We start from the raw sequence: 13,290 nt of genomic DNA, 5'->3' as shown, positions 1-13,290 counted from the left end.
CTCAATAAGAAAAAGAAAAACGGGCACCTAAATTTAAAAAGACAAATTGTTCAAGTACACATTCCAAAGAAGATATACATATCATCAGTAAATATATGAAAAGATATTCAACATCATTAATCAGGAAAATGCAAATCCAAACTATAATAATAATAGTAATAATAATAATAATAATAATAATACCTCATGTCTGTAAGTGTGGCTATTATAACATTTTCTGGAGCCTTATTTATTACTTTCAGACATTCACGAGTATGGAATTTATGCAGGGTGTGTAACTTTGTATTGAGGCTTTTTAAATAGTATTTTTTTGTGTCAGGTCTTATTTTCCTAGTTTGTAAAGGAAATACAATGAAATCGTACAATAAAAATTTATGTAATTATATTTTCTCTTTTCTGATTTGTGTGTGTGTGTGTGTGTGTGTGAGTGTGTGTGTGTGTCAGGGATCAAACTCAGGACCTTGTGCTTGTGAGGCAGGAAGTGGCACCACTGAGCTAAATCCCCAGCCTGACTTTTCTGATTTTTAAATAAATGCAAGCCTTGAGCCCTCCCTTCATTGTGGGGCATCCTTATTTCAAAGCAGGGGCTACTTTGCTGAATTTCCGAGATTCACGGTGGTGGCAGAAAGATATATCTCAACAGCATAATCAGCCAAAAGTATCTATAGAAAAAGTATCTTTCCCTGTGCAAAACTAAGTATCTGATTCAGTAGAATGGTGAATTCAAGGTCAGCATATATGACAAAAGCAAGAAATATGCACACAGATTTTATTTTCTGTATGCATAATTCTCAGGGTTTATAGTGTCTAATTTCATCTTGAGCCCATTCATCAACCTAAAACTTGGCAGGATTCTCCATAGGCAGTAATTGTTCTCAGTTGGTACAGATAGTCTTGCTCAGAGATAAAAGGATACTCAGGAAATGAGGTCTATTTCTATCTTGGCACAATTAACATGGACATCCTGTGCAAGCAAGGAGAATTAGACACTGGGATTCACAGAACACCTGCTAACCCACACACAAACATACATAGGCCCTAATAGAGTGAAAAAATCATTCTTATAATTGCAGCCGTGTAGAAATGCTATCTGATATTTGTTGCTATCCTTTTTGAGCATCATAGTAATGCTTGAATACAGGACAAAAATTTTTAAAATGGAGCATGCAATTATTTAGATAGATAAATAATTCACCTCTCTGTATCTGAGACCCAAGCTGAAAACGTATTTATTAAATTCAACAAACAAAACCTATAGACATTTGTCAAGAGATCAAAATAAATAAAATATCTACTTCTGATATTAACAATCCCATTAAAAGTCTGTGAAATAGCCGGGCATGGTGGTGCACACCTGTAATCCCAGCACTGGGGAGGCTGAGGCAGGAGGATAGCTGTGAGTTTGAGACCAGCCTGGGCTACAAAGTGATTTCCAGGTTTGTCTCAACTACATAGTGAGACTCTGTCTCAAAACAAAACAAAGTCTGTGAAATAAATATTCTTAAAGAGATGCTTTGAAACACTGTTTGACAGATAATTGTGTGTGCAATAAAATTTGTATGAGTAACTGAATTATACTCTTAATTTTGAAAGAATGAACATGTCCACTTCCTAGTGTTTACTCACTCTGAAAATATCCAAATTTGTCTTTGAGCTTAAGCAGAGCTTTCTTCACCTCCTTGTTCCTCAGGGTGTACACAGCAGGATTGAGCAAGGGCGTCAGCACAGTGGAGAAAACAGCCACAATCCCATCCACAGCATCCTTGGAGTCAGGTCTCAGGTAGATGAAAAGACCAGGGCCGAAGAAACAAAAGACCACAATGCAATGGGAGGCACAGGTCTGAAAGGCTCTGTGTCTCCCCTCTGAGGTGCGGATCCTCAGGATGGAGCAGACAATGGACACATATGACAGCACTATCAGGAGGAAGCAGCCAGAAGCCACTACACCAATGTTCACAAAGATGACCATCTCGATGGCCGAGGTATCTGCACAGGCCAGCCTGAGGATGGGCGGTGCATCACATAAGTAATGCTGGATCTGGTTGGGCCCACAGTAGGGCAAACGGAAGGTCAAGGTGGTCTGGACAGCAGAGTGCAGGGAGCCAGTGAGCCAAGTGCCAGCAGCCAGGAAAGCGCACGTTCTCCCTCTCATCATGCTGCTGTACCTGAGGGGGTAACTGATGGCCAGGTAACGATCATAGGACATGGCTGTGTAGAGGAAACACTCGGTGCTCCCCAGGAAGTGGAAGGAATAGAGCTGGGCCACACAGCTGGGGAAGGAGATGGCCCCACCACCTGGGGACATCAAGGTCATCAGCATTTTGGGCACAGTGACGGTGGAAAACCACATGTCAACGAAGGACAGGTTGGTGAGGAAGTAGTACATGGGGCTGTGGAGGTGGGAATCCAGCCGGATCACCAGCAGGATGAGGAGGTTCCCCAGCACGGTGAGCACATAAATGAGGAGAAAGAGGCCAAATAGTGTGGTGTCCATTGTTGGTGCGTGTGGAAGGCCGGTGAGGAAGAAGGTTGTCACTAGGCTTGCATTTGACATTTCGTCTCACTCTTGGTCACCTTCCCTGTGGGTATGGGAGGAGAATCTGCCTTTACCCTTTATTTATGAACTGACAATCCATTATCTGTATGGCAACTGTGTCATTTATGAACAGTAACTCTATAATTGTTCCTAGTTCACCTATTATAAAGCTCATTTGACGAAGGTGGTGAAATTATTTCAGCATCTCCACGTAGCAATATAGATGTGCAAAGATAGAGTCATGCGATCTATAGAGAAGTAGGGGAAAGCCATTTTTTTTAGCTTTCTGTGGGTGTATTATAAATTATAACAAATTTAACAGTATAAATCATACACATTTATTATCTCACTCTCTTCTTGGGTCAGGTCAACTGAACCTACTCAAGTCCATGAGGGTTTTAATAAGGTATAATTTGATGGTGCTATCTCATCTCAGGTGCAGGATCCTGTTTCAAAATTATAAACCTTGGTGGACAACTTGTGTTCCTTGTAATTTTACAAATGTGTTTTCCATTTCCTTGGTGGTTGTGAGAGGAGCTCTTCACTCTAGGGTCCTAGAGACCATCATAGGTTCTACATAATCCTATCCTCCTGGCTTTCTTACAAAGTGGCAGCTAATTCCCCAAAGTCCTACATTGCTATGGTGAAATATTACATAACAGAGTGCAATCAAGGCCTTGAAATGCCATCGTATTCAGAGGTTTGGTGCACATTCTATAGAAGGTGATCATGCCGGGACTGTACACCAGGCAGTGAGTCTTGGAGGCCATTTGGAATTCTACCTATTATTCTAGTTCTTTCTTCAAGTTTCATAGGGTAACTTAGAGAGTCAAGAATGTAATTTTTTGGTTGCAAAGAATGTTTAAAAAGTCCAATGCACACCTAAATCATTCTCTAGTGTCCTTGCATACAGTCTGACATTATTAATATCATTTTCCTAACTAAAAGCTATAAGCACAGTATAAGAAAACACATATACTATTACAGTATTTGGCATGTGACAACTGCTAAATAAATAAGAGCAAATCACACTACATTTTAAGACAGTAGTACAGAATGGTACTTTTTTATCATAGATAGAAAGAGAATAAATAAAGTATTGCTTTTATTTCCAGACATTTCTACATTCTAAAACTGAATCTTGAGGAAGCCTTCATCCCTGGTACTGTTACTGGTGTCCCTTACTGCTAAAAGGGATTATCTCGGGACTCTCAGAGAAAATAGGAATGTCAGTCAACCCAGAGTAGGATTCCCCACAACCATACAATCCAAAGAACACAGCCTCATCTGTGGTGTTACCCCCACTCCTCACCTTTATTAAAGCTCTCATCTTTATTAAAGCTCTAAGTATATTAACTTCATATATCTCTCCCCAATACAACATCTTGGGTAGCAGCTGGTTTTATGACATATATCCTTCTTCCCTAGATATCTAAATATTTTCTAATATTGGCTTTGCCCCCACTATCTTCTTCTACTCTTCATACTCATAATTACAGGTGAAGCTCTCATGGAAGAAGCTCTCATGCTTATCCTGTAACATCTGTGATCTGAGGCAGGAAAAATAGAGCCAGTGCAAGTGGAAGGAACCTATACTTGATGTCAACAAAAGTTGGCATTCTATATGACTAAAGCAGAAAGCATATTTTTACTTAATATGAAATATTTTCTAGGGTGTATGATTGTTATTAACTGTCCTGTGTGAAAAGACAACAAAACCTAGGAAAGAAATCTGGATCTGCTCTTAGCAGAGTCCATATAAAGTGTGTCCTATATCCAGAGAATGTGTCTTAAACTGTACTAAAGTTACACTTTTCCAAATAGGAAAATATATAATAAACTTTAGATTATTGTAGCCAGGAACACCAATGTCGGGACATCAACAATGGAGAGCAAATATAACTTTTCCACTCATGAACAAGACTCAATCACAAAGGTCTCCATATTTAGATTTGTTTTTTTTTTTTTTTTGGATTATTCATGGAAGCTTTTTTTTTAAATTTTATTGAGTTCATTGGTACATTTTAGGGATACAGTACAGTTACATTCATTGTTGGGATCATGTACCTTTTACATGGCAAGTCTTGATTCTCATTTTTTCCCCTTACCTCTGCCCTCCCTACACCCCCTCCTCCCCTCCCCATCTGAGACATAAGGCAGGAATCTCAGAGGGGCCAGTGCTTGACTGCTCTGAATTATATAGCAACTATGTAACTATTTGTACCCACTCAATCATTTCTGTCTCCCTAGTTTCTATCTATATCCAGATGACTAATGTGGAGTCTACCAATTTCCAGGTAATGTTGCTGTGCATGCACTCTTGATTTAAGGAAAATAAGTAAAACAGGCAAAAAATAAGTTAAATCTACCTTTCTAAAACTTGCATGCTTAAGGCAAGGAAAATAAGGAAAGCATATTTAAAACATTCAATCTGCCTTCCTAAGAACTCACCTTACAGGATGTGATTCATTTCCGTCATAAAACTTGCTTCAGTTTTTATGACCAAGTTTTCACTGTCTCCATGGTACATACATACAGGCACTAGTTTTCCAGCTATCACTCAAAAGATAAATATGTGGTCCTAACAAAGAATGGTCCATTTCTAGTAAAAAACAAAAAACAAACAAACAAACAAACAAAAAAGTCCAAATGCAGAGAATGGAAATTGACATGGCTAGACGACTAGAAGGTGACTTGATTCAATGTCTGAAGGGATGGGATTGCTCTTAGATTTCCAGGCTCCTCGATGAGAGCAAAATCAACAGGAAGAGACAAGTACAAGGGTTTTCATAAGCAAGTGTGGTGCTATTGAAACCCTCTTGTTGAAACCCTCCTGAGATAGGCCAAGTCTTCCTAGAACTAATGCTTATACCTATGAGGAAAGAAGGGGGACTCACCCATTTCCTTCACCATTAGTGGTGAAACACTTACAGCTACTTGTTCTCAATTTAAAATTGACTAATATTCCCAGTGGGCCTCATCTGCTTGCACTCTCGTCCTCATTATTACTGTCTCTCACTGTATTTCTATAACCAGCTAAACATCCAAAACCCTGAACTTTGTTTAACTGTTTAGTGTTTTGAAGTCCCTTTTCCAAACAAAAACCTTCAGATTCAAAAAGATTTCCCAATTATGTAGCAATTAGATTTTTTTCTGTCATAATTTTCATTGCTTTTACATACATGAGTAAACATTCATGATATCTCATACCTTCTTTTGTAAATCAGCTTCTTAGGAAATTTCTTTTTTTAATGATACTGTTTATTATCTATTATTCTATTGACATTTCTTTTTATGAATTTTATTGGTACATTTAGTTATACAATATAATGACATTCATCTTTGGAAATTTGTACCTTTATATAATCTGTCTTTGTTCTTATTTTTTTCCTCATTCCCCTGCCCTCCCTTCAACCTCTCCTCCCCTCCCTTTAACAACTCCACACCTACCTATTAACAAAGACTTTTTTCATATTAATTCCATTTCCTTCTTTCATTTCCCCACCCCTCCCACTTCCCTTTCTGCTTTGCACATTTTCTTCTTATTGCACCTCATCTATTACACCTTTTAGTCTTTATTTATACTTTCAGTTTTTCATACTGGAGAAACTATTCAGTATTTACATGTGTGTGTCCTATTTATTTCACTTAAGTATATGACTTCATTGTGCATCCATTTAGCTATAAATGTCTCTAATCTTTCATTCTTTATGGCTGAATAGTACTCCATTTAAAAATAAAAAACATATTTTCTTTATCCAGTCTCCAATTAATAGGCAATTGGGCTGTTACCAAGTTTTAGCTATTACCAATTGTGCTGCTATAAACATGGGTGAGCATATATCACTGTGGCATGATTCTCTTCATTCTTTTCAGAATATACACAGCATGAGAATAACTAGGTCAGATGGGACTTTCAATCCTATCTCTTTGAGGTATCTCCATACTGATTTCAACAGTGGTTTCACTAGCAGACATGCCCAACAGCAGTGCAGAAGAGTACCTCTTCTCCTGTATCCCCACCAGCATTTGTTATTGGTTAACTTCATGATAACTGCCATTCTTTTTGGGATGAGGTGAAATCTCAGCATTGTTTCCATATGTTTATTTGCTATTTCTACTTCTTTGTCTGAGAAATGCCTGTTCATTTCAACTGCCCATTTTTGCATTGGGTCTTTAAATTTAGGAGGTCTGATTTTTTTCAATTCTTTCTATATTCTAGATAGTAGACCTCTGTCTGAGGAACAGCTGGTGAAAATGTTTCCCGTATTATGGGTTTTCTCTTCATACTGTTGGTGTCCTCTCTTGCTGTACAAAAGCTTTTTAATGAGCAGAGATTCCATGTTGATTGTTTGTGCTAGTTCATGTGCAACTGAGGTTTTGTTCATAAAGTCTTCTCCTATGCCAATGTCTTCAATAGTTCTACCTAACCTCTCTTCCAGCCAGTTTAGTGTTTCTGTTTTAATATTTAGATCTTTAATCCATTTCAATTTCCATTTAGTGCATGGTGAAAGATAGGGGTCTAATTTTAATCTTTGCCAAGTTGAAACCCAGTTTTTCCAGCACCATTTATTAAACAGGCTTTCTTCCAGTGAGGGTGTTTGGCTCCTTTGTCAAAGATGAGGTGGCTGAGTGTGTCTGTAGTTTTACAAATGACATGATACTCTATATAGATAACCCCAAGAACTCCATCAAAATTCTTCTAGACTTAATAACCAAATTCAATAAAGTAGCTGGATACAAGGTCAACACAAAAATGAATAGCTTTCCTGTGCACAAACAACAGACTCACTGACAGAGATATGGGGCAAACAATTCCTTCCCCAATAGTATCCCAAAAATTGAAATACCCAATAATCAACCTAACAAAAGAAATCAAAGAAAACTGTAACACTTGGAAAAAAACAGATTGAAGAGGATATCAGAAAATGCAGAGACATCCCTTACTCCTGAGTAGAAAGAGCCAACATAATGAAAATGGCCATACTTTCAAAACTGCTATCTAGATTAAATGCCATCCCAATTGAAACTCTAGCAGCATACTTCACCAACCTTGAGAAAACAATCCAAAAATTCATTAGGAATAAGAATAGACCTAAAATAGCAAAAGCATTCTCAGGCAATAAAGGTAAAATAGGGGTATCACAATCCCCAACTTGAAATGATACTACAAAGCTACTGTGATAAAAACATCATGGTACTGGCAAAGAAACAGACCTGAGGACCAGTGCAACAGAGTAGAAGATGCAGAAACACCTTCAGGAAATTACTTTTGAGGGGATAGTTTAATCGTATTTATTTGTCTAATCTTCTACAAATTGAGAATATTAATTATTTTATTGTAAGGTAAAATGTGCTTTTTAATTTGTCATTGTTTAAATATTTTTGTTTGAGCATATTTTTTAATATTCTAGGAAATTTTATCAATTTGATTTTAATATGGCTTCTGATCTTACTACAATGGTTGATAAACCTTTAAATAATCTACTTTTCTTTACAAAAAATAGCATTTCCAAAAATAATGAATAATCTATTTCAACAAAGATGTAATATATCTTATATGTTCATTATGTATGTACATACTTAGGTTTGGAATTATTGTTAGCAAACCTGTATATTACATACAATAAGCCTTGACTTTCTGCACACACTTAGATTCATTATGCACAGAGCCATTAGAAGAGTTGCAATATTTGAATAGCTACAGCCACAGAAAAAGACAACTGATAATTTCCACTGTCTCTGAACAATATCAATATGATTGGATACGGACAATTTTGTGGGCACAAGAAATAAATCAAAAAGAAAGAACATACTACCAACTTAGTTACAAAAAAAAGAGATCAACGTTTACATGGTATCTCAGATCAAGTAACCAAATTCATATTTTTAAAAAAATAAATCTATGAGAAGTTAGGTAATGCATCAAAATAGAGACACATTAATCAAATATTAGGTTTAATTTTGACTTAAAATTCCATAGAAATGCATGAAGAAAATATTCCTGAATAAATATTTCAAATTAATATATAATAATTAAATCGCCGATTTTGAAAACAATGAGTACATCTGCTCCACAGTGTTTAATTGCTCTGAGAATGTGTTAATTTGTCTCTGAGTTTAAACAGAGCTTTCTTCACCTCCTTGTTCCTCAGGGTGTACACAGCAGGATTGAGCAAGGGCGTCAGCTCAGTGTAGAAAACAGCCACAACCACATCCACAGCATCCTTGGAGTCAGGTCTCAGGTAGATGAAAACACAAGGCACAAAGAAACAAAGGACCACTATGCAATGGGAGGCACAGGTCTGAAAGGCTCTGTGTCTTCCCTCTGAGGTGCGGATCCTCAGGATGGAGCAGACAATGGACACATATGACAGCACTATCAGGAGGAAGCAGCCAGAAGCCACTACACCAATGTTCACAAAGATGACCATCTCGATGGCCGAGGTATCTGCACAGGCCAGCCTGAGGATGGGCGGTGCATCACATAAGTAATGCTGGATCTGGTTGGGCCCACAGTAGGGCAAACGGAAGGTCAAGGTGGTCTGGACAGCAGAGTGCAGGGAGCCAGTGAGCCAAGTGCCAGCAGCCAGGAAAGCGCACGTTCTCCCTCTCATCATGCTGCTGTACCTGAGGGGGTAACTGATGGCCAGGTAACGATCATAGGACATGGCTGTGTAGAGGAAACACTCGGTGCTCCCCAGGAAGTGGAAGGAATAGAGCTGGGCCACACAGCTGGGGAAGGAGATGGCCCCACCACCTGGGGACATCAAGGTCATCAGCATTTTGGGCACAGTGACGGTGGAAAACCACATGTCAACGAAGGACAGGTTGGTGAGGAAGTAGTACATGGGGCTGTGGAGGTGGGAATCCAGCCGGATCACCAGCAGGATGAGGAGGTTCCCCAGCACGGTGAGCACATAAATGAGGAGAAAGAGGCCAAATAGTGTGGTGTCCATTGTTGGTGCGTGTGGAAGTCCGGTGAGGAAGAAGGTTGTCACTAGGCTTGCATTTGACATTTCATCTCACTCTTGGTCACCTTCCCTGTGGGTATGGAAGGGGCATCACCTTTACCATTTAATCAAGACCTGGCACGCAGGTAGCGTGGCCGAGCGGTCTAAGGCGCTGGATTTAATCAAGACCTGGCAATCCATGATTCCTTTGGCAACTGCATCATCCATGGTAAATAACTTTGGAGTGATACTTAGCTTGTTATAAAGCTCATTTCGCTAGATGTTGTTATCATTTCAGCATCTCTCAGATACATGCACAGGCACACACAGAGAGATGCCTACAGATATATGCAGAATAAAGTAAGAGAAAGTATTTGCACTAGGTATCTTTTGTTATGTTAATTAGCCTTTCTCTTTGATGACAAAACCAAATATGAACACTTTATCAACAGAAATACTTCTTTTCCTCCACAGTTTTGAAAGCTTGGGCCTGTGGCAAAATAGTACACCATGGTGCGGAACACAAATCTTGTGTTCACTTCCATGTCAGAACACAAAAGAGAGAAGAGGAAGAAGCTGGGATTCTAGTATGTCCTTCCTGAGCATACCTCCGTGACCAAAAACCTCTCACTAGGCTCCATCCCTTAAATGTCCCATCACATCTCAATAATGACACATGCTAAAGGACAATGTTTTAACACATGGGCCTTTGGATATGCTTATCTACACCACAGAAATAAGTGCATTATAAATTAACACACATGTAGTGACTTAAAACCTATAAATATATGATCTCACCTTTTCTGTGGGTTGGATTAGCTAGGGTTTATGCACTATATATCACAGGTTTTACTCCAGGTCTGAACTGAGGTCTCAGCCTCGTCTGTGGTTTAGGTTCTTGTTGCGGAAATATTGATGCAGTCAGAACAACTGAGTCCTTGAAATTCTGCATGTTCTGGATGGTTGTTGACAAAGCACATCACTCTAGGTTCCTGCCAGCCACCATAGTCCTAGTTATCTGGACTTCTTGCACTATGGTGGATAATTTCATGAGAGTATTACTCTCATGTGGCTTTGACAATTTTTTTTGTGTGTGTGGTAGAATATAATCAACAAAGTCATATCCCATCATGTTCATAGCCCTGCAGCCACTCAGATAGAATGACTCTCTACCAGTTGGCAGCAATCTTGGAGCTATATCGAATTCTACCTGTTGTTTTTTGTTCTTTTTCACCAAAATTAATGGGAAACTTTAAACTGCAAAAAATTTAATTGTTGGTAAGAATGAATATTTCAAAAGTCCACAGCACACCTAAATCATTCTTTAGTGACTTCATATGTTATCTGACCTTACTAACATGATCTAGCTCACTGAGAAGTTACTATCATTGAATGTGATATGACACAGAAAAGTTTCTACCACAGTGTTTGGAATGTCCTTACTGTTTAATAAATGATAATTAATCATATAGCCTTGTGCCTTACAGCAGTGTTATAGAATTGCTTTATCTGCACATAAAGAAAGAAAATTCTCTTTGCTTTGCCAGATACTTCTAAATTTCAAAGCTATCACTTTTGAAAATCTCCATCCATGGTACTAATATTGGTGTCCCACTATTCCTTCCTCTAAATGGATTTCTCCTACATCTCTCAGAGAAAATAAGGATTTCAGTTAAACTGGGCATGGTGATACATGCCTATAATCACAGCATTTGGGAGGCTGAGGCAGAAGGATCAGTGTGAGTTCAAGACAAGCCTGGGCTATATAGTGAGTTCCAGGTCAGTCTCAACTACATAGTGAGCCCCTGTCTCAAAAAACAAAAACAAACAAAAAAAGAATGTGAGTTAACCTACATAGGACTCCCAGCAACATAGCAGATGATCTAGAAAACGCAAAAGTCTCGTCTTGGCTGTCACCCTGCTTCTCCCCACTTGACTATGCTTTATGAGGCTCTAAGAATGCTGACTTCATATGTTTTTCCATCTACAGTCTCTTGATCAGAGGCTAGTTTTCTGTCATACAACCTTTTATCCTAGATATCCAAATACATACTAATATCGGATTGTTGGAGATCATATTTTGCCTCTATCCTCATAAGTTCAATATTGTTCTCAAAACAGGAGGCAATTCTGTCAAGTTTCTTCAGGAAAATCAGAACAATGCAAGTGGATGGAATCTGCATTTTGTTGGATGTCAAAGAAACATGAAATGTTATACAAGCATAATTGTAACAGAAATGATTTTGAAAACACAAAATACTGCCTGTTATTATTTGCTATTAATATACTGATTGTTAGTAAAATTATCTATTATATTTTCTTTTGCAGGAGACCATAAAACTAGTTCACCATTTAAGAGAAAACAGCAACTGCTCTTAGTGGAGCTCAGATCAAATGTATTTTACCTCCACGGAATGTGGTTTAAACTACATCAAACATGTATTTTTAAAAATATCAGAATAAAAAGCAAAATATTAAAAGTGTTCTCAGCCATCGGCTAACTGAGACCAGGGGTCTTGCATCTTCGCTCTGTCTGAGCCATTAAATGGTAAATACACTATATTGAAATTTTGTTCACTGCAGACATGTTTTGGACTGCTTCTTGATTTCAATTTAATTCAAATGATTTAAGGGTGATAGACTAGTGACTACCACAGGTGGTCAGTGTCCAAGTTGTGCTTGATCTTAATGTGTTGCTGATTGTATCAGTTGGGATGAAGCATTGCAGTTGATTGGATGAGCTGTTTTCTCTGATGTTATGAAGATGAGAATGTCTGTGGGTCGTTAGAGACACAGAAGCTAGGGAGAAAGTATATCAGGAAAATTTGGGTGATAATCCAGAGATTAAACCAAGGACAGTCCGACAACAAAATAAAAATGACAAAACACTTAAGCAAGACACAAGAACAGACTTCCAGTTCACCAATGGCAAACAGTAGGGCAAATGAGGATGAAAAGGCTGATAGTGAACCACCAGGACACCCTGAACTCAAAGCACAGGAAGTAACAAAACAGATCAATCAGCCTCTAGAAAAATTAAAAACAGAAATAATTTCCCAGATAACCATAGAGATAGTGAGCAAAATAGAAGTCGTTATTCCAGACTCTAGAGCAGAAACTGACAAAAAAATAGATGAGCTCAGGACCACGATAGAATCCATGAAGGCCCAGCATAGGAAAGAAATGGAATCCATAAAACAGATTCAAACAGATATCCAGGAGATTAAGCACTCCATAGAAAGTGTACACAACAGAATAAAAGAATGTGAAGATAGACTCTCAGATATAGAAGATAAGATTGCAGTCAGTGACCATGAAAAGAGAGATCTCTTAAAAACAGTAAGGGGTCATGAGAAATCGATCCAACAACTCCTAGATGATGCAAAGAAGAATAACATAAGACTGATAGGAATATATGAAGGAGCAGGAGAAAATACAAATGACTTAAAAAAGCTGTTCACAGAATTAATGACAGAAAACTTCCCAAACAGAGGGGAAGAATTTGACATTCAGATAACTGAAGCATATAGGACCCCAACTAGCTACAAGAAAAAAAAAATCTACACCTAGACATATAATAATCAAGATCCCAGAAACCCAACAGAAGAACAAAATACTACAAGCAGTAAGAGAAAAGAAACAAATCACATACAAAGGAAAGCCCATCAGAATCACAGCAGACGTTTCAACACAAACCCTTGGGGCAAGGAGAGCCTGAAATGACATATTTCAAGTACTAAAAGAGAACAACCTCCAACCTAGACTGATGTATCCAGCAAAACTCTCTTTCAAAATGAAAGG

At 38.2% G+C, this 13,290-nt stretch overlaps 2 protein-coding genes across 2 annotated transcripts; both read right to left on the bottom strand.

Annotated features, from left to right (window-relative positions):
• Nucleotides 1–1,618: 1,618 nt before the first annotated feature.
• LOC104857988 (olfactory receptor 10G7) lies at nucleotides 1,619–2,554 on the bottom strand. The gene has a single exon (XM_010618071.1). It carries the CDS (start codon nucleotides 2,552–2,554, stop codon nucleotides 1,619–1,621), a length of 936 nt encoding a protein of 311 aa, XP_010616373.1.
• Nucleotides 2,555–8,619: 6,065 nt separating this feature from the next.
• Nucleotides 8,620–9,555, bottom strand: LOC104858009 (olfactory receptor 10G9). The gene has a single exon (XM_010618087.1). The coding sequence runs from the start codon at nucleotides 9,553–9,555 to the stop codon at nucleotides 8,620–8,622; it is 936 nt and encodes a 311-aa protein (XP_010616389.1).
• Nucleotides 9,556–13,290: the final 3,735 nt, after the last annotated feature.

The sequence above is a fragment of the Fukomys damarensis genome, unplaced genomic scaffold, assembly GCF_012274545.1.
Source record: "Fukomys damarensis isolate Sample0158 unplaced genomic scaffold, DMR_v1.0_HiC HiC_scaffold_16, whole genome shotgun sequence".
Lineage (NCBI taxonomy): Eukaryota > Metazoa > Chordata > Mammalia > Rodentia > Bathyergidae > Fukomys > Fukomys damarensis.
The sequence above is the reverse complement of the archived record's forward strand: the minus strand, read 5'-3'. Positions and strand labels throughout refer to the sequence as shown.